Source organism: Choloepus didactylus, chromosome 24 (genome assembly GCF_015220235.1).
Source record: "Choloepus didactylus isolate mChoDid1 chromosome 24, mChoDid1.pri, whole genome shotgun sequence".
NCBI lineage: Eukaryota > Metazoa > Chordata > Mammalia > Pilosa > Megalonychidae > Choloepus > Choloepus didactylus.
The window spans coordinates 10,222,699-10,246,331 of NC_051330.1; the positions used below are offsets into that span (position 1 = coordinate 10,222,699).

The window sequence follows — 23,633 nt, forward strand, 5'->3', positions numbered from 1 at the left end:
CGCTGAGGGGCGGGCTGGGGGTGTGCGGGCCTCGCGAGCCAATCAACGCCGCGCTCGCGGCCCTATGCCCACCCGACGCTCTGGAGGCCAAGCGGGCGCGGCGGCCGTAAGTCGCGGACAAGCTGTCGTGAGGCGGGTCGCGCGCGGGGAGTGCGGCTCCGGTCCGCGCCGGGCGCGGTTGTCATTGGGCTCCAGGGAGCGGCGGCGGCGGTGGCAGCGGGTGTCCGGAGTCGGCATGGCGGGCGCGTTGGTGCGGAAAGCGGCGGACTATGCCCGAAGCAAGGAGTTCCGGGACTACCTCATGAGGTGACGCGGACCCCTGGGCCGGGAGCGGGGTGACGGCTGGGGCGCTGCGGCCGGAGCGGAGCGAGCGCGGGTCGGGCTAGCGGCCCCCTCAGGCCCCCTCCCCAGCCGCGGCGGGCGGGCGCGCCTCTCGCGCTGTCCCTTCAGGTGACCCCCTCGCGCTGCCTCCCCCTCCCTGTCTCCTCGCGTGTGCCCCCGCGCTTTCCCCTCACATGTATCCCCCCGTGACCCCCAGCGCTGCCCCTCGTGCACCCCCTCGCGTGTCCCCCCGCACGGTATCCCCTCGTGTCCGCCTCGCGCTGTCTCCTCGCCTGTCCCCCCCGCACTGTCCCCTCGTCGTGTCCCCCGCCTGTCCCTCCCGCGCCTGTCGCCGCGTTGACAGTTGCATCCTTCTCCGGGCGGGGCGGCCTCCGGGTTCCGAGCACCCGGAGCTGCTCCCTGGGTGGGGACGGGGGCAGGCGCCGCCCAGGGGGTCGCTGCGACCCCTGGAATTCAGGGAGCCGCGCGGGTGGGCGAAGAGCTTCCCAAGCACCTTCTCCTCCCAGGGACCCGTCTTCTGTAAGAGGAAAAATAGCGTGACACTTCGGATTTTCTCATTTTGAGGACTCTACGTTCAGTCCAAGCCCGGGAGGGGAATAGTCTGTCAACCAAAAGAAAATCATATGTCCCCAAGAACAAACTTTTTTCTTACTGTTCAGTTTTCCATTAACTCTCTCCAATGAGAAACAGAGGTCATTTCGCGGTTGAAAGGCCTGCAGGCACACTTTCTGTAATTTATTTATTTTCATCTCTAATTTTGAGATGCCTGCTTTTATATCAGAGTATTTAATATAAATGTTGAGTGCAACTTTGAAACAGCTTTAAATATTTTACTTTGGAGCATGATTTTGGTTTTTCTGCGTCTGATTTTAAAAGCTAGGTAGGTGGAGGGCTGGGTTTCTTTTCAGTAGTTAATAGTGTGGTCAGAGTGGTGAAAGAGCTGAAGAGACATTTGCCCTTTATCACCAATCAAAGGATGCGATATGAAGGCAACTTGGTTTTAGCAATATAAAAGGATTCGTTTTTTAATCCTGGATATCATTGCAAATGCTATTTACCTCTAATTTTACAGAGCGGTAGAGGAAAAAAAATGCGGTTTGCCGTGTGGTAGAGTGAACTTGTAAACAGAAGCTTTCACTCCTGTCTTCCCCCCCAAAAAAGTTTTTATACTTAAATAGGATTATGATAGAATCCGTCTAGACAGCTAGCATAGTGGAGCGTCAGAACTTTATGGATTAATGTGTGGGGAAAATATGAGGAAACTAGTAATCTGGAGATATATTCCAGTCCCCGCTGTTAAGGCTTTTTTTTTGGCTTTGACTATTACTTTAGCTTTTTCTGATGGTTTCTTCTTGTATGATGAGGCTTCCCATTGGCTAGGTCAATTTGTATTGTATGATGAAGTATAAAGTTATTACACATTATCCGTATTAAATGTTACCTAACAGTTCTATTATATAGGAAGAATTTGTTAAATATATTTTCAAGGAATAGAGTCTTACTTTTCTAAATTCATGTTTTCTTTTACTAGATGGGCTTCAGAGAGCTAGTCTTTCTGTAGAATGTTTGGATGCATAGTGTGACCTTTTTTTCTAAGGTTAACTTCCTGCAGCTTTCCTGTTTTTATGCTTTCTTCCCCCATACTAATTTAATTGAATCATGCTTTGATGAAAGGAAGAAGAGAATTGCAGGGCTCAGGGAAGTGTCACCAGTAGGGCCCCAGACTACGATTCAGGACAGTTTACAGACTAGGGGTCCTGGGCAAGTCAGTTCCAATGGATTTTAGTTACCTTGTCTATAAAACGGGTTTAGTGGTAATGCCCTGTGTATCTTGTTGGGTTCTTGGGAAAATTAAACTGGATAAGAGACATGAAAGTACTTGGAAACTCTAAGTCATTATACATTTTTATTATAGCTTCCTATTTTTGTGAGCAGAATCATTTTTAAAGGTTTACTGTTTTGGAAGAAGTTAAGAAGTTAAAATCTTAAGTGTGAAGTATAAAGCTCTGTAGTTTTGGCCTGAAATTACTTTTTTGAGCTGATCACATGATACGGAGGTGTTAGATTTACCTTGTTTTCCATGCCGTGCTTGGTGACAGTGGGATTTCATGCTACTGGCGATTGAGGGCCCATTTGACATAAGAGGACGAATTGCTTTCTGTGGAGCTGGGTCTTGGTGTGAAGAGAAAAGGGGAAGCACAGGAAAGACCCCAGCTGGAACCGTGGCTAACAGATGGTTCCAACGCAGAGTAGAGATTTCTCTGGCTCCGGGCACCTGGCTGAAACTGCTGCTTTCTTCATGGTGATTGTTCCTGCTACTAGTAACCTACTCGGTCTAAATGGTTATTCTTTAACACTGTTTGATCTTCAGAGTCTTCTAACATTCATCAGCATCTTTAAATCCATCCATGTTGAGCTCCATCTAAATGATCAGAGGCTTAGCTTTGGCCCAGAATTCTTCAGGATGTCCCGACCTCCTCTCCCTCCAGGTTGTAAACCCAGTAGGGGCTTCACCCTGTTCATGCGTTAGTAGCTGGTCAGCATGGTGAGTAGATGTGGAGTAGCCCTCGCGGGCAGAGGTGGACGCCGTTTTCCGGTTTTCCCCACTTTGCAGGTGAAGCAGGTGGAAACTGGGAAAGGTGATGTGTGTTTCCACAAGGTCACACAGGTTAGAAATTGGCAGGACAGACCCACTGTGTCTCCAGAGAGCCTAAATCCCAAAAGTCCTTCCTGCTATAGTTGCTCAGAGTTTTCAGGGCAACTTGGTGTCGGAATTCTCACGGGAAACTTTTGGTTTACCTTTTTCCTTCTCCCAAGGAGAAACCTTTCTACTTGGAGACTTACCAGAGGAAAGTTTTTCCTGTTTGTCCTTCTAAGCTTCATGCACATTCCTTCAGCAAAGAAGAATAAAACATAAAGAAGACAATTGCATTATGGCTCTTTCCTCTTCTCATTTCATACTTTGGATTCCCTTACCATTTGAAGGTCTCCTACATTCTTTCTACAGCCCACCAAATGGGTATAGAGGGTTTCAAAACTAAAGTGCTTCTAGATTTGCCTTTTTTAAAGTTATTTTTATGACAAATCTTAGTTGAGTTTTTAAGCAGAGAATTTAAATCATATTTCACACGATTACAAAGCTCTTTCAGTCCCATGTTATGAATAAGAGTGAAATGTTTTTCTTACTAAAATGAATTTCCAAATGTATTTTTAACCGTTGACATTTTTCACCAAGAGCCAGTGGTTAAGAGAACAGGCTCTACCTTAAGAGACCTAAGAACCAAATTCAGTGTGAACTTTGACTGGATCCAGTAGGGGGAAAAACAGCTGGAAAAGATACTACTGGAACAAGTGGGGACTTTTAAATATGGCCTCTATTAAATAATATTAAGTAATTGTTCTCAGTTTTGTCAGATGTGACGGTGGTACTGTTAAATCTAGTTGATAAGTGTAATGGTTCTTTTACGTGGTGTTTTAAATCCTTGCCCTGTTGCTTTCTAGCTATGTAGTCTTACGCAGATTACTTAATTTGGTGCTTTGGTAACCATTAATGACATTATTGTTATTAATCCCCCTGGGTTTCTGGAACCCTCATCTGGGCACCATCCCACTGTTTCTTCTTGGTTCCCTTTCATGAGGATCTTTAATCAAGAACTTCCTGGATCTCTGTTCTAAAATCTTTTTTAAGAAATTATTTCTTCACATACCTGATTGACAAAGTAAAAGGACATAGCTTTTCTTACTCTTCCTCTCCTTTTATTTTCCCAGCTGGATTTTTGGGTAAGAAGAATAAATGAGAACTAGCAAATAAGTTTCGGGGTAAGACATATATTTTAACAATGGAGTCAGTTAAGGTCTCTGCAGATTTATTCTAGAGATTTACTCCCTTTCTTATTTTCAGATTTGTGTATTGGAGTTTTCACCTAAGGTTTCTTTTTGAATGTATATGCAATAGATCTTTTCTTAAGGAGAACCTACATCATCTAGTAGAACCTAGATCTACTTTTAAAGAGAACCTCATTTTAGTTTTGAAGTCCATTAATCACTAGCACACTTATGAATCTGAGATTAGAGGGATGTTTTCAGTGAGAATTCCGAGGTTAACAAGGAATTCTAAGCTAATTTGAACTTCTCGGTTTTCAGGAGAGCTTTACTAATTTATATTTATTACCCAGTTAGTGGTTGCAATAGAATAACAGTGAATCTGTCCCAAATTTAAAGAATATTAGAGTTGAAACGGGCCTTAGAAATCAGATAGCCCAACCCTTTACTTGCCACATGAGAAAACTGATATCTAGGCCAAGCAGAAAACTTGGGACCGTCTGTATAGCAAACTTATGAAGCCAAAAGCAGAAACATCAATTTAGGATTTAAATAGTAATGCACAGAAATGGCTGTAAAAAGGAGTAAGGTTTTGCATACTTTCTTCTCACCACCTTTTCTTGCACATATCTCCCTACCCTCTGCCATACTGCTTCCATACCCTGCCCTTGGAGTCTGTTTATCTCCTTGACATGTAATTGACCTTCACAATTTTAATGAAGCTAAAATTGTTGAAGCAGAACTGGCAATGTGAGTCTCTGGAAATCTGGACAGTCAAATCTCCAGAGGTCGCCACCATCATCCCATTTCGTTTCGGCTATCCAAATAAAGCGGAACATCACTCATCCTAATTGTCAAAACTGTCTCTCATTTTAACTTGAACTAGAAAATTAGATGAAATTTGGTGAGAATAAATGAAACGCAGGTGAGCATTTTCAACCTATATAGAATTGCAACATAGAATATTTCAAAATGTTCTTCCTTAAGTAATGTTATAAATTAACTATGCTAGGTTGTCAGCTAGATCCTTTAGTACTCTGTAAGCAAGTTATAAATTACCTCAATTACTCTCAGTACTTTTGGAGGAAGTGATATATTTAAAGAAGACTAACAATTAGTGATAGTACTTTCAGGAAAACAAACTGAAATTGCCCAGGAGACATTAAGGAAGTAAAAGTGAGCTTAGCAGAAACTGATCCAATCAATCACCAATCCAAATTAAGGTGAAAACAAAAATAAAGTTTCTTCTGTAGTTGTCTTCTTCCTTACTCCACTCCATCACACTTTTAGTTGAAGTGTTTTTTTAATAGAAGCACTGATTAGACTGGTAGTGTGCATTTCCCTGTACACAAACTGAACAGTAATAGCAGATAACTCTCTAAAGGAAATATAAATAAATGCCATTTGTACCTGGAATGTCTCTCAATCTTGGAGTCCTCCATTCCTTTTTCCTAATTCTTACTTTCCTGTCTGTAACTAACATACTTTCTTTTCAACTGCATTTTTGGAAACTCCGAATCTTAAAGGTACACCTCCACAAGTAGAAATACTAATTACATGCCTCAGGTTCTGATTGTATCTGTCTGTAGCCTTTATCTGGTGGACCTCCTCTGATATATTACCATGTAAAGGTAATGGGAATAACACAAAGCGTCATTTACACAGACCAAATGAGTAGAACAGAAAAAGGTGGAATGCCATTTTGCCCAGAGCAGTGCCTCTTTGTTTTGTGTTGAATGGTATTAAATCCTACTCCTTTTTTGGAAGGTTGGGGGGAAGAGTCTGGCAATAAACCTATAGTCATTGTGATCACAACTTAGTTTTTTTGTTGTTGTTGTTGTTTTTTGTCAATATTGAATCAGGCCATTATTTGAACGTTCATGGATATAAGATATGCCGTTTTAGCTTAAAGTAAAGCAACAAATATGTGTAGCTTGAATCTTCTTTTAAACATTTTATTACTTAAAATGTGAACTATTCTCAATTTTCCTTTATAATTTTAATCAGTTTTTACCAGTGAACTGTCTGAAAAAAACATTTATTGGCACTCAAAAGCTTTATTTGAAGTGACTGCTGGGTAATAATTCATGTTAAATTTTAGGAAGCTATTCCTGCAAGTTTTAAAGAAGAAAGTCATTATGCATTGCCTGAATTGTGCAGGAGTATTCAACTTTTAGTCCTAAAACTTCTCATTAAATGTAGATGCATGTTGTAGATTAAATCGCACCCCCTGCAAAGGCATGTTGGGGTCCTATGCACTGGTCCTATGGGAGTTTCCTTTGTAAATAGGATCTTTGAAGATTTTATTAGTAAGGTGAGGCCAAGCTGAATTAGGGTGGGCCTTAATCCAATACGACTGGAGTCCTGAGCAGAAGAAATTTGGACACAGTCAGGAGATGGGACCAGAGGAGACAGAGGGCCGTGTGGCAGAGGCAGAGATGGAGTTATGGGCTGCCAGCCACCAGGAAACCGGAGACTTCAGGGAAAGCAAGATCCTGCTGACACCTTGGTTTTGAACTTCTAGCCTCCAAAACTGAGGTGATAAATTCCTTTTGTTTAAGCCAGGTCGTCTGTGGTACTTTGTTACAGTAGCCTTGGCAAACTAAGACATTGCGCTGTGACATAATTATCACAGGAGGCATTTTCACCTCCTTGTTTAGTATATGTTAAGTGGCCACTTTTGTGCTTTAAAGTTTTCTTCTAAAACCCAAAGATCCCTTGTTGTAAGTTTTTTGCTGTTCTGAGCTTTTTTTTAATACTTCCAAGGATCTCAGACTTAGTTTTAGGTTTTTGTTCCTGAGAGTTAACAAAAACCTCAGGAGGATCCTTAGAAAAAGACACGTTCTTTTTATTCCTCACTAACAATACAGTTAGGTGAGGAAACAAGGCCAGCTCCACTCGTCCTCAGCCGCTTTATTTACTTGTCTTCTCGTCTCCTGCTGAGCGAGGCACCAGGTATAGATCCTACACAGGGCCTCGATCCTAAGAGGCTCCTTTTATATTTCAAAAGGCATTGTTCTATACAGTTTCATCCATTTAAAAAAGAGTAGTTCATCTTCATTTAGGAAAATATCATTTCTCCTCCCTGAAAATCCAAGACCATAAGCAAAACCACAAAAACCATTATCAATGTATTTTTTTAACCTTCACCAAAATAAAATAATAAAGGCAGCATTCCAACAAAGAGAAAATTGTGGATATTTTGCACCCCGTTTTACATTACTGTCCTCAAATTGCAGTCGTGTGTTGCATGTGAATTTTCTTTGGTACAAATACTAATACATATCAGAAGGCATTTTTTTCTAGTTTGGTTCACCATAAATAATGCTTTTCAGATTTTTCTGACTCAACAGTTAATTCATATATATGTCAGATTCCCATCACCCTCTCGGATGGAGATTAACGTTGGTACTTGAAATGAAAAAGATTGCAGTGACCTTCATTTTGTCTCCTGAACATAGTTGGTGTTCTGTAAATTCTCTCCCAGATATCTCAAGTCACAAAGTTTAAAATTTCTCCTTAATCACAAGCAAAAACATACACCTTAATAACAGATAATATTATTGAGTATTTATTTACTTTGCTTTATGCCAGACACTGTGCTAAATGTCACACATAGATTATGTAATTTAATCCTCACAGTAATGCTGTGAATTATATAGATGAGGGAACTGGGACCTTTTCCTTCTTTCTTTTCTTTTCTTTCTTCTCAACCTAAATTTCCTTATCACTCCTAAGACCATCAACCATTCATTTTTCCTCCTCTGTTTTCTATGTCTATGCCAGGTGACTTCCAGTTCACATACACAAATTTTCTTCATTGGTATAAGGAAATTAATCATACAGTAGAATTTCAGATAAGAGAACTTATGAAATTGAAGAAATACTTTCAGCTTTAGATCCCTTGTAGATGCAGTTATGTTTGTAATTTAAAAATCTGGAAATATGATCTAACAGCACAGATTTTTTGAAAATGGAGCTGTAATAGAAAAATCTGGAATATGTGTACCTAAAATGACACAGCCTCAAATGTGCTCAGATTAGAATTATGGGAAACACAGGTAGTTGAGGGCAGGAGCTGGCAGAGTTGGAACTTTTATAATCACCCTTTTAATGTTACTGACAATACTCATGTAAAGTGAACATAATTAATAACAGTTTCTCACTGTTACCCATAAATATAAGGCAACATTATCAAAAAGAATGTAATTTCATGGTACTATGCCATAACTAAAACTGTTGGTGAATTTCATTTTCTTTCTCAACTAAGAATGAGTTCTTAGTAGTGATAGCCAACAAATGTGTTTAGATTTCTCCAAATAGGTGTTTAATGATTTGAAGAACATGAAGTGTTCAAAGTTATTTATGAAACTTGCATATACTGGCTTGTTTTTCTTTTAGCTGCTCTCTACCAATTAGCATGAACTCAGGGGTGTAATAAAATGTATAGAATCTGGAAGAACTTGCAGAATAATTGAATTGATCTCAGTGTAATCTGTTACTTCTTGAGTAACGAGTTGCTTCCAAAATTGCCACTGTGCTCCCTTTCCTTTCTCAGGAGAGCAAATGCCAATCAGGCAAAAACAGGTTAACATTTGCCAGCATACCCCAAGCACACATGCACACACATACACACACAAATATTTCAAGCCTACCTACAATTTAAGTAAATATCCCATTCCTTTTTTTCCCCCCTAGAGAAAAATCCTAGTTGTATCAAAACCGGTGTTTTTAGTTTGGGACATCCCTGACATGGAGTTGAGGAACAAGAGTGTTTAGAATGACTTTATTTTCAGATTGCTTTGCAATCATTTAAAAAAATAACTATTAATCAGTTTTATTTCTGTGATCATGTTCATGTAGGACTTTTAGAATTGAGCAGGGTAATGAAAACAGAAATTAATTCTCCCATATTCTCAAACCTTGATAATCTGTAGTAAGGTCATCTGTTATAAAATAGGGTAGACTTTGAGCTGTTGTCAAATTTAAAGAGAGTCCTGAATTGAAAACTAAGTTATCTCCCAATTGAAATTGTAAACTTTAAGTACCATGTCTGTTAAAATATTTTAAAATGTGTCCTTGATGAGATTTATTGTTACATAAAAGGTATGTGTTCAGATTCTGAACAAAGATATTTTAAGTAGAGTAACACTATAGGTGACTGTTATAGCTAAATTATGTCTGATCTTGTAAGGTCCTTGATCCCTTTCAGCTATAAAGCACAGTCCTAAATTTGCACTTGATATGAAATACAATTTTGATAGTGTAGTTTATTAGGTTTTATCTGTGGCTTTAGGTATTTCATAATAGGGCCTCTTTGAAGTATATTATTAGCAACGACAACAAATACTTTTCATGCTAGAAATTAGAACCTCCAGGGCCTCTAAATCAAAACAACAAGAAGAGGTATTTGGACTTGAGTATGTTTATAAAGCATTGTGTTATTTTATTTCAATAACTCTTTCACCACCTAAACTTTATGATTTTGCTTTAACAGAATAATCTGTGATTAAACTGTATCCTGGCAATAGAAATTGTTTCAGAAACAAAAGTAATTCACTATAAAACTTTTGATTTTTTTTATTTTAAATCTTCATTTTATTGAGATATGTTCACATACCACACAGTCATACAAAACAAATCGTACATTCGATTGTTCACAGTACCATTACATAGTTGTACATTCATCACCTAAACCAATCCCTGACACCTTCATTAGCACTCACACAAAAATAACAAGAATAATAATTAAAGTGAAAAAGAGCAATTGAAGTAAAAAAGAACACTGGGTGCCTTTGTCTGTTTGTTTGTTTGTTTGTTTGTTTCCCCTATTTTTCTGCTCATCCATCCATACACTAGACAAAGGGGAGTGTGGTCCTTATGGCTTTCCCAATCCCATCATCACCCCTCATAAGCTATGTTTTTATACAATTGTCTTCGAGATCATGGGTTCTGGGTTGTAGTTTGATAGTTTCAGGTATCTACCGCCAGCTACCCCAATTCATTAGAACCTAAAAAGGTTGTCTAAATTGTGCGTAAGAGTGCCCACCAGAGTGACCTCTCGGCTCCTTTTGGAATCTCTCTGCCACTGAAGCTTACTTCATTTCCTTTCACATCCCCCTTTTGGTCAAGAAGATGTTCTCCATCCCAGGATGCCGGGTCTACATTCCTCCCCAGGAGTCATATTCCACGTTGCCAGGGAGATTCACTCCCCTGGGTGTCTGATCCCACGTAGGGGGGAGGGCAGTGATTTCACCTTCCAAGTTGGCTTAGCTAGAGAGAGAGGGCCACATCTGAGCAACAAAGAGGCATTCGGGAGGAAGCTCTTAGGCACAATTATAGGGAGGCCTAGCCTCTCCTTTGCAGCAACAGTCTTCCCAAGGGTAAATCCTGTGGCAGGGAGCTCAACCCATCTTGATATATTTTTAATGGTATCAAATTTAGCATTCAAAAAACAGTTCACTTAGCACATTGAAAGTTTTTACTATTCTTTTATTTAACAAATATTTTTTGAATGCCTTCTCCGTGCCAGACACCACTTTAGGTTCCAGAGTTCTGGTAGTGAACGAATATAAAAATACATGCCTTTATGGAGCTTGCATTCTGGTGATAAAATGTTAAGTTGAAACCGAAAGTTTATTGTTAATAGAATTCAACAGCATTGTGCTTCTTGCCAACCTGTCATTTTCAAAGATATGGATTTTTCCTTCAAGGCTGTGCTGTCCAGATTGACAGCCACTAGCCACATGTGGCCACTGAGCCCTTGAAATGTGACTAGTCCACATTGAGATGTGTTTGTGAATGCACACCAGATTTCAAAAAATTAGTGAAAAAAAAAACATAAAATATCACATTAATAATTTTCACTGATTAGGTGTTGAAATTAAAATAATTTTGATATATTGGGATACATAAACTATTATTAAAATTAATTTCTCTTGTTTCCTTTTAACTTATGTGGCTTCTAGAAAATTTTAAATTACATTTATGGCTTGCATTATATTTGTATTTGACAGCTCTGCTCTAAGGATTTGCTTGTTTTTAATAAAATTAAGTTTTAATTTCATTAGGTTAGAATTATTGGGACTGTTGCTAGATCTTCTCCAAAAAGGAAAGTGTGTGCTGCTAACCCTGCAGTTCCATTACTGAAACTTGAATACATGTGTGAGGTTGAAGTAACCTAATAGAACCAGAATCTTTGAAAGCATCTGATCTTGTTTTTTTTTTTTTTGTTTTTTTTTTTTTTCCATGTCTTGCCTGCCTGAACCTTGGTGACTCCTCACAAAATAGCACGGTAAGAAAGTTGTTTCTACTTCATTTCAGGCTTTTGCAGACTTTCTGCTTTAACAAAGTTGTGAACACCAGACCTGGCTTCCTTTGCTTGAGATAGCATAACTAGCCACCATGACTGGTGAGTTACGGGTTAAGTGTGCTCCCAGTTTTCCCTTTGTTTCTCTAAGTCCATGCTACCCATTAACTTTTGTGCAGGACCAGTGCATCTTTGTTTGCTCTTCCTACTCCTATTTTTAGAAAGAAGCATATAATGTCTTCATTTATACCAGGGAGTATTGAGCCTAACAGCAAATATAAAGGACAGAGGGAGAAAGGAAAAAGAAAGGATGAGGTGATTTCTGCCTGAAGGGTTGAACCCAACTGCATGGTTTAATTTCTAAACCAGAATAGATTTTTTTCTATTTGAACTTTCTGTTAGCCACAATTTCCTTAAGAATTGTAAGAAATACAGTTATTTTCCCATTTAATCCAAACTATGTTAATTTTCTCTTTTTAGATATTAATCATGAAATTACTTATTTTTCCAGAAAGTTATGAATATCTGACAAAGCATACATCAAATATGTATTTCAAAAATTGGAAGAGAGAACTGGAATCTTGTACTAGATAGTATGCATTATAAACATTCTAAAGTTAGATATTTTAGGAAATTAGTATTTTTAAGAAAGATATTTTAAGTATAGTTCAGTGCTTATGATCATCAGTGTATATATAGAGTTCTTAACTTGCAGAACTCTGCCTCATGTAACCTTAACACTCATTGCATAAAAGTTTTAATACCGTCATTTGACCTGAAACCACCCAGGGCTACTTGTTTCAGACTTGCTTATGCCATGGTTTAAACTATGTTAGCTTCACCTGTGAGAGAAGACACATTGATGCTGATTCTGGATAAACCAAGGTCGGTTTGCCCCTCTTGGTGTAACTCTTCAGGCTCTGTTACAGCCCTAAGAATCTCTGCCTGATAAAGTAGACATCGAGAAAACCATACAGTGCAGAGCAGTGGAAAGAGATGGCAATACATCAAAGTGGAGAAAGGCTCAGTCAAAAAAGAAGGAAAAGGAAGATCACTGTGGAACAATAGAAAGTTGAAAAAACGAAGTGACACTAAATAAAAGACAGATAGGAAAAGAAGTACAGAAGGGAGAGATAAGTATTATCCCTTACCAAAAGTCTGGTGGGTAAGGAATAAAGATATGGCTACCCCTTTCCCCATCTAAATATAAGAAAAAGTAAAATTTCAGCAGTAAGTACCTTATTCAGATAATATCCAGTATGAAGATAAGAGGACTAGCCAACCCAAAATCTCAAAGATTCTATCTTTTATAAAAATTGTGCCAATTCAGAGGTTAAAACTTGGATGTTAAACCCTGAAGTACTCACCATGATGGCCTTTTAAGAGCACTGAAATTGTGTATTTATTTAAACCAGGTGCTTCATAGCTTACATTTAAGCATGTTTACATAAACATTTCAAAATATTTTTATGCCATTTTCAATAATGGATAGAACATGTACACAGAAGATCAAAAAGGAAATAGAAGACTTGAGCAATGTTACAAACCAACTAGACATAACAGACATATATAGAACACTGCACCCAACATCAACAGAAGACACATGGATCATTTTCCTGGATAAACCATATGTTAGGTCACAAAACAAGTCTCAATAAGTTTTGTTGTTTTTTGTTTGTTTGTTTTTTAAATTTTATTTTGAAATAAATTCAAAATTATAGGAACAGTTGCAAAAACAATATAAGCCCCGGACACACAACTCCAGCATACCCTGACCCCCCTCCCCCGATATCCCGATCCACGAACTTTAACATCCTGTCACACCACCATTTCTTTTTTTCCCCTCCCTCCTTCCCCCTCTCCCTCTCTCCCTATCATCCATCTTCTATTGCTTTGTCTTCTGAACATATGAGAGCAAGCTGCACACATCCTTGAACAAACACTATAATTCACATATACAATTCCCCTCAATAAGTTTTAAAATATTGAAATCATACAGAGTATCTTCCCCAAAAACAGTAGCATGAAGTTAGAAATCAATAACAAAAGGAAAACTGGAAAATTGACAAACCTAGGGAAATTAAACAGCACATTGTTAAACAACCAGTTTAAGAAGAAATCACAAGGGAAACTAGAAAATGCTTAGAGACAGAGGAAGATGAAAATACAACATACCAAAAATTATGGGATGTAACAAAGGCACTACTCAGGGAATTTATTGCTGCTCATGCTTAGATTAAAAAAGAAGTAAGATTTCAAACCAATAACCAAACTTCCCATTCAAGGAACTAGATAAAGAGCAAACAAAACCTAAAGTTAGCAGAAGGAAGGAAATAAAATAACCAAAATAAATGAAATAGAGAATAGAAAAACAATTGAGAGAATCAACAAAACCAAAAGTTAGTTCTATGGAAAGAGCAACAAAATTGACAAATCTTTAGCAAGACTAACAAAGGAAAAAAAAAAAAAATAGAAAAACAGACCCAAATATCTAAAAGGGGAAATGAAAGTGGGTACATTATTGCTGACGTTACAGATATAAAAAAAATTATAAGAGAATGCTATTAACAATTGAACGCCAACAAATTAAATAATTAGGTGAAATGGAAAAAATTCCTAAAAACACAAAAATGACTAAAAATGGGTCAAGAAAAAGAAAAAGGAGATGATGTCTACAGACATAACAAGTAAAGAGATTGAATCAGTAATGAAACCTTCTAACAAAGAAGGACCAGATGGCTTCACTGGTGCATTCTACCAAACTTTCAAAGAAGAATTAACCCAGTCCTCCTCAAGTTCTTCCAAAACATTGAAGACAAGGGCACACTTCCAAACTCATTCTGTGAAGCCAGTATGACCCTGATCCCAAAGCCAAATAAAGATACCAGAAGAAAAGAAAATTACAGACCAGTTTCCCTTATGAATATAGATGTAAAAATCCCCAACAAAATACTGGCACATCTAGTTCAATAGCATATTAAAAGCATTATTCACCATTACCATGGGATTTATCCCAGAAATGTAAGAGTGGTCCAATATAAGAAAATCAATCAATATAATATATCACATTAATAGAGTGAAGGAAATAAGACCACATGATCATTTCAATTGATGCAGAAAAGGCATTTGACAAAATCCAATACCCTTTCATAATTCATAAGAAACGCACTCAGAAAAATCAGAAGAGAAGGGAACTTCTTGAACATGATAAAGGACAGATGAAAAACCCAGTGCTAACATTATACTCAGTGGTGAAAGACTAAAAGTCATCCCCTTGGGTTCAGGAGCAAGACAAGGATGGCCACTTTTACCACTGCTATTCAACATTGTACTGAGAGTCCTAGTCAGAGAATTTGGCAAGAAAAAGAAATAAAAAGCATCCAAATTGGAAAGAAAGAAGTACAATTATTTCTATTCACAGATGACATCATCTTTTATATAGAAAATCCCAAAGAATCCATAAGAAAACTACTAGAACTAATAAATGAATTCAGCAGAGGCTAGACGATTAACACACAGAAATCAATTGTGTTTCTAAACACCAGCAATGAGCAATCCAAAATGGACATTAAGAAAACAGTTCCATTTACAATAGCATCTAAAGAATAAAATATCTAGAAATAAATTTAATCACAGAAGTAAAAGACTTGTACACTTAAAACTACAAAACACTGCTGAGTAAATCAAAGAAGACCTAAATTAGTGTCAGGACACCTCATGTTCATGAATTGGAAGACTTAATGTTGTTAAGATGCCAGTTTTACCCAAAGTGCACTTACAGATTTGGTGTAATGCCTATCAAAATTCTAACAGCCTGTTTTGCAGAAATGGAAAAGCCTATCCTCAAATTCATATGGATTCGCAAGGGGCCCTGAATAGACAAAATCTTGAACAAAGTTGAAGGTTTTACAGTTTCAAATTTCAAAACTTACTACAGAGCTGCAGTAATCAGAACAGTTTGGTACTGGCATGAAGTTAGAAATAAAGACCAGTGGAAGAGAATTGAAGATCCAGAAAAAAACCTACACATTTATAGCCAGCTGGTTTTTGACAAGGGGACTAAGTCCACTCAATGGGGAAAGAATAGTCTCTTCAACAAATGGTGCTGGGAAAACTGGATATCCACTTTCAAAAAAAGAAAGGGTATCCCCTATCTCATGCTGTATACAAATATTAACTCAAAATGAATCAGTGACGCAAACATAAGAGCTAAAACCATAAAACTCTTAGAAGAAAACAGAACAGTCTTCATGACCTTGGATTTAGTAATTCTTTCTTAGTATGGTGCCCAGGTAGAAGCAACTAAAGAAAAAAATAGATAAATTGGACTTCATGAAAAGGAAAATCTTTTGTGCATCAAAGAACTTTATGAAGAAAGTGAAAAGACAACCTGCAGAATTGGAGAAAATGTTTGCAAATTGTATATCTGATAAAGGGCTTACTATCCATAATTTATAAAGGATTCCTACAACTGAACAACAGAAAGACAAATAACCCAATTTAAAAACAGGCAAAGGACTTGGGGAAAAGATATTTCCCCAGAGAAGATATAAAAAATGGCCAAGAAGCACATGAAAAGATGCTCAACATCATTAGCCACAAGGGAAATGCAAATCAAAACCACAACCAGATATCCTTTCACACCAACTAGAATGGCTACTATTTAAAAAAAAAAAAATGGTGGTGATGGTGGCACAATATTGTGACTCTAATACCACTGAATTGTACACTTGAAAGTGATTAAAATGGGAAATTTTAGATTGCATATGTTAGTACAACTAAAAGTTTTTTTTTTTTTTTTAAGTTTTGGTAATGGCTGGGGGTGATGGTAGCACAACTTGATAAATGTAATTAATGCCACTGAATTGTCCACTTAAAAATGGTTCACACTTGTTCACAATTTAAAATTTTTAAAATATTTATATCATACCAACTGTAATTCCCATTTATTTTTCATATATTTTCCTTGGTTTCCCCCTTCTAATGGAATTTTTGGATCTTAATTTGTAGTCAATAATAGAAAATCAAGATTAAGAAACATTCTACAATCTGAATTTACCTAAACAACATGATAGGCCAAAATCAAGAGAGGGACATGTTCACTGTTTAATGTGCCAATAATTAAAAAGGGCATTTAGCCAACAATGTATGGTTACTTTAAGAGTTTGAAATATTGTTTGCCATTTCTATATCAATAAAACAAAATTTTAGTAGACAAAAAGCCACTAGATTTACTTCATTTCAGTCAGAAATTAAATTGGATATGGCTGTTTTTATATATGAACAACTTAATTTTGGTATCCCTGGATGGCTGGAGTTTTAGAATAAGTAATAAGTTGTTATTACTGTTGCTATTACTTCAAAAGTAATTTTCCAATCTCAATTTCTTAGTCTCTGGGTTCTAGATGTAGATTTCCAGTTTCTTTAGTCTTAATTTAGCTCATTTAAACTGAAAAATAATTTCTTCCCCTGTTAAGTCCCTTTCTTCACAAATATTGTCCAATTTAGATCCTGCATTTTAGGAGATATTGATAAATACCTTAATGAAAATTGGGAAAAAGAGTCTTGTTAGGTTTAAACATTACATTATAAAGAATAGTTTTAACAAGATTTATGTAATAGCAGAAGTGAGTTAAGTTAATCTCATTTTAACTTCTCTAAATGAGACAAAGATTTGTTAGATATAATCTGTGAATTGGTAGGGTCCATGGGAAACTAGTAAAATCCTTTCTAGTTTTGGATTTACCCACCATGAAAGACCTGCTGATTCACTTGCCAGTACTTGAATAATTAAATGCAAATATGTTAAACCTCCAGATATTAACCCAGTAAATCTGCAAGATACAACATGACGATTTTTTACAACTTTCACATTAATTGTTTAAAGTCAGTTAAATTCAGCTGTTCATAGTTCCTCTCTTCCTTATTTTCCTCCCTTCTTTTTTTTTTTTATAGCATTTTTGGGGACCAGTAGCCAACTGGGGTCTCCCCATTGCTGCCATCAATGACATGAAAAAGTCTCCCGAGATCATCAGTGGTCGGATGACATTTGGTAAGCATGCAGATTTGAATAATTGGGAAGAAAATAGCGGGTTGGACTTTATTGTAAAAGATGAGGGCCCAACTAAATTACTAAAATTTATTTTTTAAATTAGGCAATTGCTTGATTATATTTCATTGTCATTTTTGCCACATCAGTACAGTTTGGTATTGAATAGTACTTAAGATGGATTTCACGCTTGTTCACAATTTGTGTAAAAGATTATTGAGAACTTTCTTTGGCTAACCTAATCAGTGTATCTTGGGGGTGGCTCAAGTTTGTAGCACCAGATACCACTGTCACTATTAGAAAGTAATAAAAAATACGATGTTATTTAAAAGTGTAACCCTCTCTGTGATGACAAAGAAACATGATTAATTTGAAATATTTAAGAAGTATTGAGGTATCATTTGTCTTTCAGATTTAGTATACCCAGTTGAAGAATGTGTAGACTTAATCATTCTATATTACCGGGCTATGAGATTTATATTGTGAGCTTAATTTGGAAAAAGTGTAATTAAGTTTACTTGAAACCCTGATATCTGAACATAAAACTGTTGTTGAGGGGATAAGTATTGATTCTTTCAGATAATGGACTATCAAGAACTCTAGAGGACAGAAAATGTGACCAGAACTAATTTGTCTCCTTTTACTAACAAATATTTTCCTAAAATGTTTAAGTAATAAATAACAAAAATGCCTAACAATAGAGTAAAATATTTCATGAGCTTCCCATTCATGGACCATTTAAGCAATAACTTTTATCGTTTGTCAAGGGTTTTATTAAAGAGGTTTTAAAAAAAACTTATTTTAGTAACACAACCCAATATTACCCATTTAAACCACTTTCAAGTGTACAATTCAGTGATACTAATTACATTCAAAATATATGCTACATTCACCACCACCTGTTACCTCGACTTCTTCATCTCCTCAGACAGAGACTCTGTACCCATAAGTAGTAACTCCCTCACCTTCCAGTCCTTGGTAACCTGTACTCTACTACATGTCTCTATGAAATTTGTTTATTCTTGGTATTTCGTTTAAGCAAGATCATACAATATTTGTCTTTTAGAATCTGGCTTATTTCACTCTACATGAGGTCTTTAAGATTCATTGTGTGTTGTAGTCTGTATCATAATTTCATTACTTTTTATGGTTGAATAACATTCTGTTAGGTACATATACCACATTTTGTTTCTCCATCCATCTGCTAATAGACACTTGGGTTGCTTCCACCTTTTGGCTGAGGTGCAGAATGCTCCTCCGAACATCACAAATACCTATTTGATTCCCTTCTTTCAGTTCTTTTGGGTATATACAAAGAAGTGGAATTGCCAGGTCATGGCAATTCTGTGTCCAACTTCCTGAGGAACCCCAAACTAATTTCCACTGTGACCACACCATTTTACAATGCCATCAACAACGTGTAAGAGTTCCAGTTTCTCCACGTCCTCACCAACACTTGTTTCTTTCTGTTTTTTTAATAATAGCCATTCTTGGGGGTGTGAAGTGGTACTGATTTGCATGTCCCTGATGACCAGTGATGTCGAACATCTTTTCACATGTGTTTATGGGCCATTTGTATATCTTCTTTGGAGAGATGTCCACACAAGTCTTTGGCCCATTTTTTAATTGGGTTGTCTTTCTGTTCAGTTGTAGCAGTTCTTTATGTATTCTGGATAACTGTACCCTTATCAGATATATGGTTAGCAATAATTTTCTTTGATTCTATAGATTATCTTTTTTATTTTCTTGATGGTGTCCTTTGATGAACAAAAGTTTTTAAGTTTGATGAAAATTTTTTATTTTTTTCTTCTTTTGTTGTTCATGCTTTTGTTGTCATATCTAAGAAATCACTACCAAATCCAAGGTTGTGAAGGTTTCCCCCTATGTTTTCATCTAAGAATTTTGTGGTTTTAGATTGTAGGTTTAGGGGTTTGGTCCAGTTAGAGTTAGTTTTGTATATGGGGTGCGAGGTAGTGGTCCAACTTCATTCTTTTGCATATGGATATCCAGTTTTCCCAGCACCATTTCTTGAACAAACCATTCTTTCCCCTAATTAATGTACATGGCACCCTTGTCAAAATTAGTTGACCATAGATATATGGGTTTATTTCTGTACTATCACTTATATTCCTTTGGTCCATATGTCTGTCTTGATGCCATTATGCCACTACCACCTGTTTTGATTACTGTGGCTTTGTGGTAAGTTTTAAAATTGGAAAATGTGAGGCCTCCAGCTTTGTTCTTCTTTAGTAATATTGATTTGAGTATCCACAGACCCTTGCGATGCCGTGTGAATTTGAGGATCAGTTTTTCCATTTCTGCAAAAAGGCTGCTGGAATTTTGATAGACATTGCTTTGAATCTGTAGATGACTTTGGGCAGTATTGACATGTTAATAATATTAAGTCTTCCTATCCATGAACATAGGATATCTTGCCATTTATGTAGGTCTTTAATTTCTTTTGGCAGTTTTTTATAGCTTCAGTGTACAAATCCTTCATCCCTTTGGTTAATTTATTTGTAGGTATTTAGGAACTATTCTGAATGGAATTTTTTTTTTTTTAATTTCCATTTCAGAATATTCTTTGCTGGTGCATAAAAACACAACCAAATTTTGCATGTTAATCTTGTAGCTTACAATTTTGCTAAAGTTGTTTATTAGTTTTAGTAGTTTCCTTGCAAATTTTTTTGGATTTTCGATATGAAGGATGATGTCTTCTGCAAATAGAGATGGTTTTGCTTCCTCCTTTCCAGTTTGGATGCCTTTTATTTTTCTTGCCTAAGTGCTCTGGCTAGGACGTAAGTACAGTGTCGAATAGCAGTGGTGAAAGTGGCCATCCTTGTCTTTTTCTTGACCCCAAGGGGAAAGCTTTCAGTATAATGTTAGCTGTGGGTTTCTCATGTATGTCCTTTTTCATGTTGTGATAGTTCCTTCTATTTTGATTTTTCTGAGTGTGTTTATTATGAAGGAGTATTGGGTTTCATCATAGGCCTTTTCTGCATCAATTGAGATGACCATTAATGATTCTATTAATGTGATATATATAGTGATTGATTTTCTTACGTTGAACCACCCTTGCATTGATAAAAAAGAGGCTCTTTTTTTATTAAGGCAGTTGAACTATTGCTTTCTGTGGTCCCATCAACTCTAAATTTTCTAAATTGTAATTCATTGATTTTCTTTGTTTTGGTATTTTGGGCAGCCCTCTGTTGTTATTCTTTGACATTCATGAGATTTGCCTACAAGGTACAACCTCGAAACTGGCTTCTGTTTGCGTGCCATGTAACAAATGAAGTAGCCCAGCTCATTCAGGGAGGACGGCTTATCAAACACAAGTAAGTAGATTCTGATTTATTTTGCTTTGAAACACTGGGGAGAATGAAAATAAAATCTTGCCTTAAGAGGTACTGAGTGATTGAGGTGTGACTGCTTGTCTGAGTATGTCTAGATATGCTTTGAAAGTTGGGGTAACTTGAATCAGATAAAAAATATACTATTGAATTTAAAGCAGTGATTTGACAGTTAATGCAACAAGAGGCAAATTCACTTATTAAAATGAAGTTACATTAAATAGAATATTACTGTTTTAAATTGCACCTGGCAACAAATGTATTTTAAAGGTATATTTTTAAAGCCATCCAGAGCTTTTGAGCCTGGAAGTGTAATTTAATTTCTCATTGAACTTTTTTCTTATGTTTATTTCCAGAATGACTAAAAAGGCATCTGCCTAACAATGGAAAATAAAGAACATGCTTTTTGAAGGGACAGCATTACCACCTACTGCTGCTGAGTCACAGATTCCATCATCACAAATAGTCTTGCTAAGGAAAAATATGCTGTATGCTATTTTTATTAACCAGACTATTTTTATAGAAATAGCTGAGAGGATCTAAACCAACTCTCTGCTACCTTACAGATACTGGATATTTTCTCTTCATAAAGAATGGCTTTTAAAATATGCAATTAGTTTAATAATTTTCATTGATGGCTTTATCTGCCATAATATGTATATTATCTATTAGAATTTCCTTGGTGAAAAACTGAAGAGAACAAAATTTATGATTACTTTGCATTTAAGGACTCAGAATTTTTGACATTTTCTTTGATGACCACAAGACAACCAAAGGCTGTCCTCAGGCCTAAAATCTTATTTCCAGTGTTTGAAAAATTTATCTGTGTATTTCCATGCAGTGTGTATATTGAAATGCTGTAACTTAAAGGCAATAAATGATTTAAATATTTCCTAAATAGGACTGATTAAATGTCTTGTTTTATTTGTTACAAAACTGAGGAACTGTATCCCTGGAAAGATAGAGGTGAAAATTGGGAATCCTTGAAAATTATTTCAATGGCCTGGGGAAATGATGAGCGGGAAGTCTGCTCAGCTATTCAGAATTCATTCTGTGTCTTATGGATAAATGCTAGAAAATGCCTCAAAACCATACATGAAAAAGACCCCGAGTAACTGTGACTTCAGCCCAGTCACTTGGTGTTCTGGACCTCAATTTCCTCATCTGTAAGAAGTCCAGCGAGGTGATTTCTGTGGTGAGCTGAGCATTGTGCAATTTTCCAGAGAAAGCTGTTCGGATTGCAGTACAACCATTCACCGCTTGCACAATGCTTGGCACTTGCCCAGAGGAAGCCAGCCTCTGAGGGAAAACCAAAAGCCTGCTGACTTCTCCAGGAGGGGCTTTACCATGTGACCTAAATCAGAACATAGCCTTGCTTTCTCAGTTTACATTATGCTGTTAAGTTAGGGTTTTTAGAAAATCTAACTTGAACATTAAAAATGTTTTCTAATCCCTGTTGCAGTAATAGGTGAGAGCAGCAGAACTACTTTCGGGAATGAAAAGTGAAGCTGACGTCTGTTCCCTCTTATAAGGACCCTTTCTCTCATTCTACCCCCTGCTGAAGAGTTACTGTTCTTTCACTTTTTTCCTATTTTTCTTTTTAAGATGCTATGCTGCTTACAAAGTATCTTCATATATGTTCTCTCTTTTGAGGGTCACTGTGAAGAAAATAGGACTGGCATTTTCCATTTTAAAGATGAAGGAACAGTTCTAGAAGCTGTGGAACACTGAGTAACTGGCAGTCAGTGTACCGAACTCTTGGGCTCCTTTTGCCTACCTGCTTTGCACCTGCTGCCGTGGTAGACCAGACTTAGCCAGGTGGTGGTGCCAACCCAGTCGCCCCCTCAGGCACAAGTCTCATCTCACCTAGAATTAATTCTTCAGCATTTAACTAAAATAGAGTTGAAGTTGGTTAAAGGAACTAGGGCCAACTTTAACTTAACTTTAACTTAAACAGATTGGTTTAAGTTAAAACACAAAATTTGTTCTACTTTATTTTTTTTTTAAGAATACAAGTAGTCTTGTAAGGAAATTCAGACGACACAGAGGCAGATAGAGTAACAACAGAAGCCCTCTTGGACCTCCTCTGCGCTTGTCCCATCCCTCCAGCTTTTGCAACTGTGAAGTTTTGTGGTTTGGGATCATTCTCTTTCTTTTGTCACCTTTGAAAAATTCCAGTCATGTCTTTAGTGATAAGTAAGGAGTAATGGGATTTTCCACACCTCCATCAGGAAGATTTGTTGGCTCCCAAAGGAGTAACAGGATAGTGGTCAGCCCAGCTTGAAATCTAAAAGAGCCAGGGATCCTTGAGGAAGGTTAGAGCAAGGAAGGTACATCTTGGAAATCGAGTCAGTAGTTTGGCTCTGTGAACTTTTCTCATATACCTGATAGGCATGAAGAGAAGCCAGTAAGATAATTCCTGCTACACAAAAGCCTAGTGTGATATGCTAGAGAAACGTGAATGAATACAAAAACTAGTACATGTCATAAAAGTATGTCCAGCTGCAGAAGTTGTCCAAGGAAGGAGTCGTACACAGAACCCCAAGGCAGGCAGCTCCATGGACTGGTCCTGAGCAGATAAGGAGCCAAGCCTGACGTAGGAGGTCCCCTATGGCCATTGATCTCATTGTCCCGGCTCACTTATAGGGTCATAGAAAGCTTGTCTCACTTTGGCTCAGCACGGAGGCCCCAAGCAATTCCAAAGACAAGGCTATAAAATGAATCATGAGAAGCAGTGGGAAAGGACATAAGATTTTCCCCT

General features: G+C 37.2%; 1 protein-coding gene across 1 annotated transcript; it reads left to right on the top strand.

The window, feature by feature from the left end:
- Positions 1 to 142: 142 nt before the first annotated feature.
- On the top strand, positions 143 to 21,772 carry MPC1 (mitochondrial pyruvate carrier 1). Its single transcript, XM_037817826.1, has 5 exons — positions 143 to 306; positions 11,455 to 11,458; positions 17,429 to 17,525; positions 20,725 to 20,857; positions 21,229 to 21,772. Exons 1-5 carry the CDS (start codon positions 236 to 238, stop codon positions 21,251 to 21,253), a joined length of 330 nt encoding a protein of 109 aa, XP_037673754.1. The 5' UTR covers positions 143 to 235; the 3' UTR covers positions 21,254 to 21,772.
- The last annotated feature ends 1,861 nt before the right edge of the window (positions 21,773 to 23,633 follow it).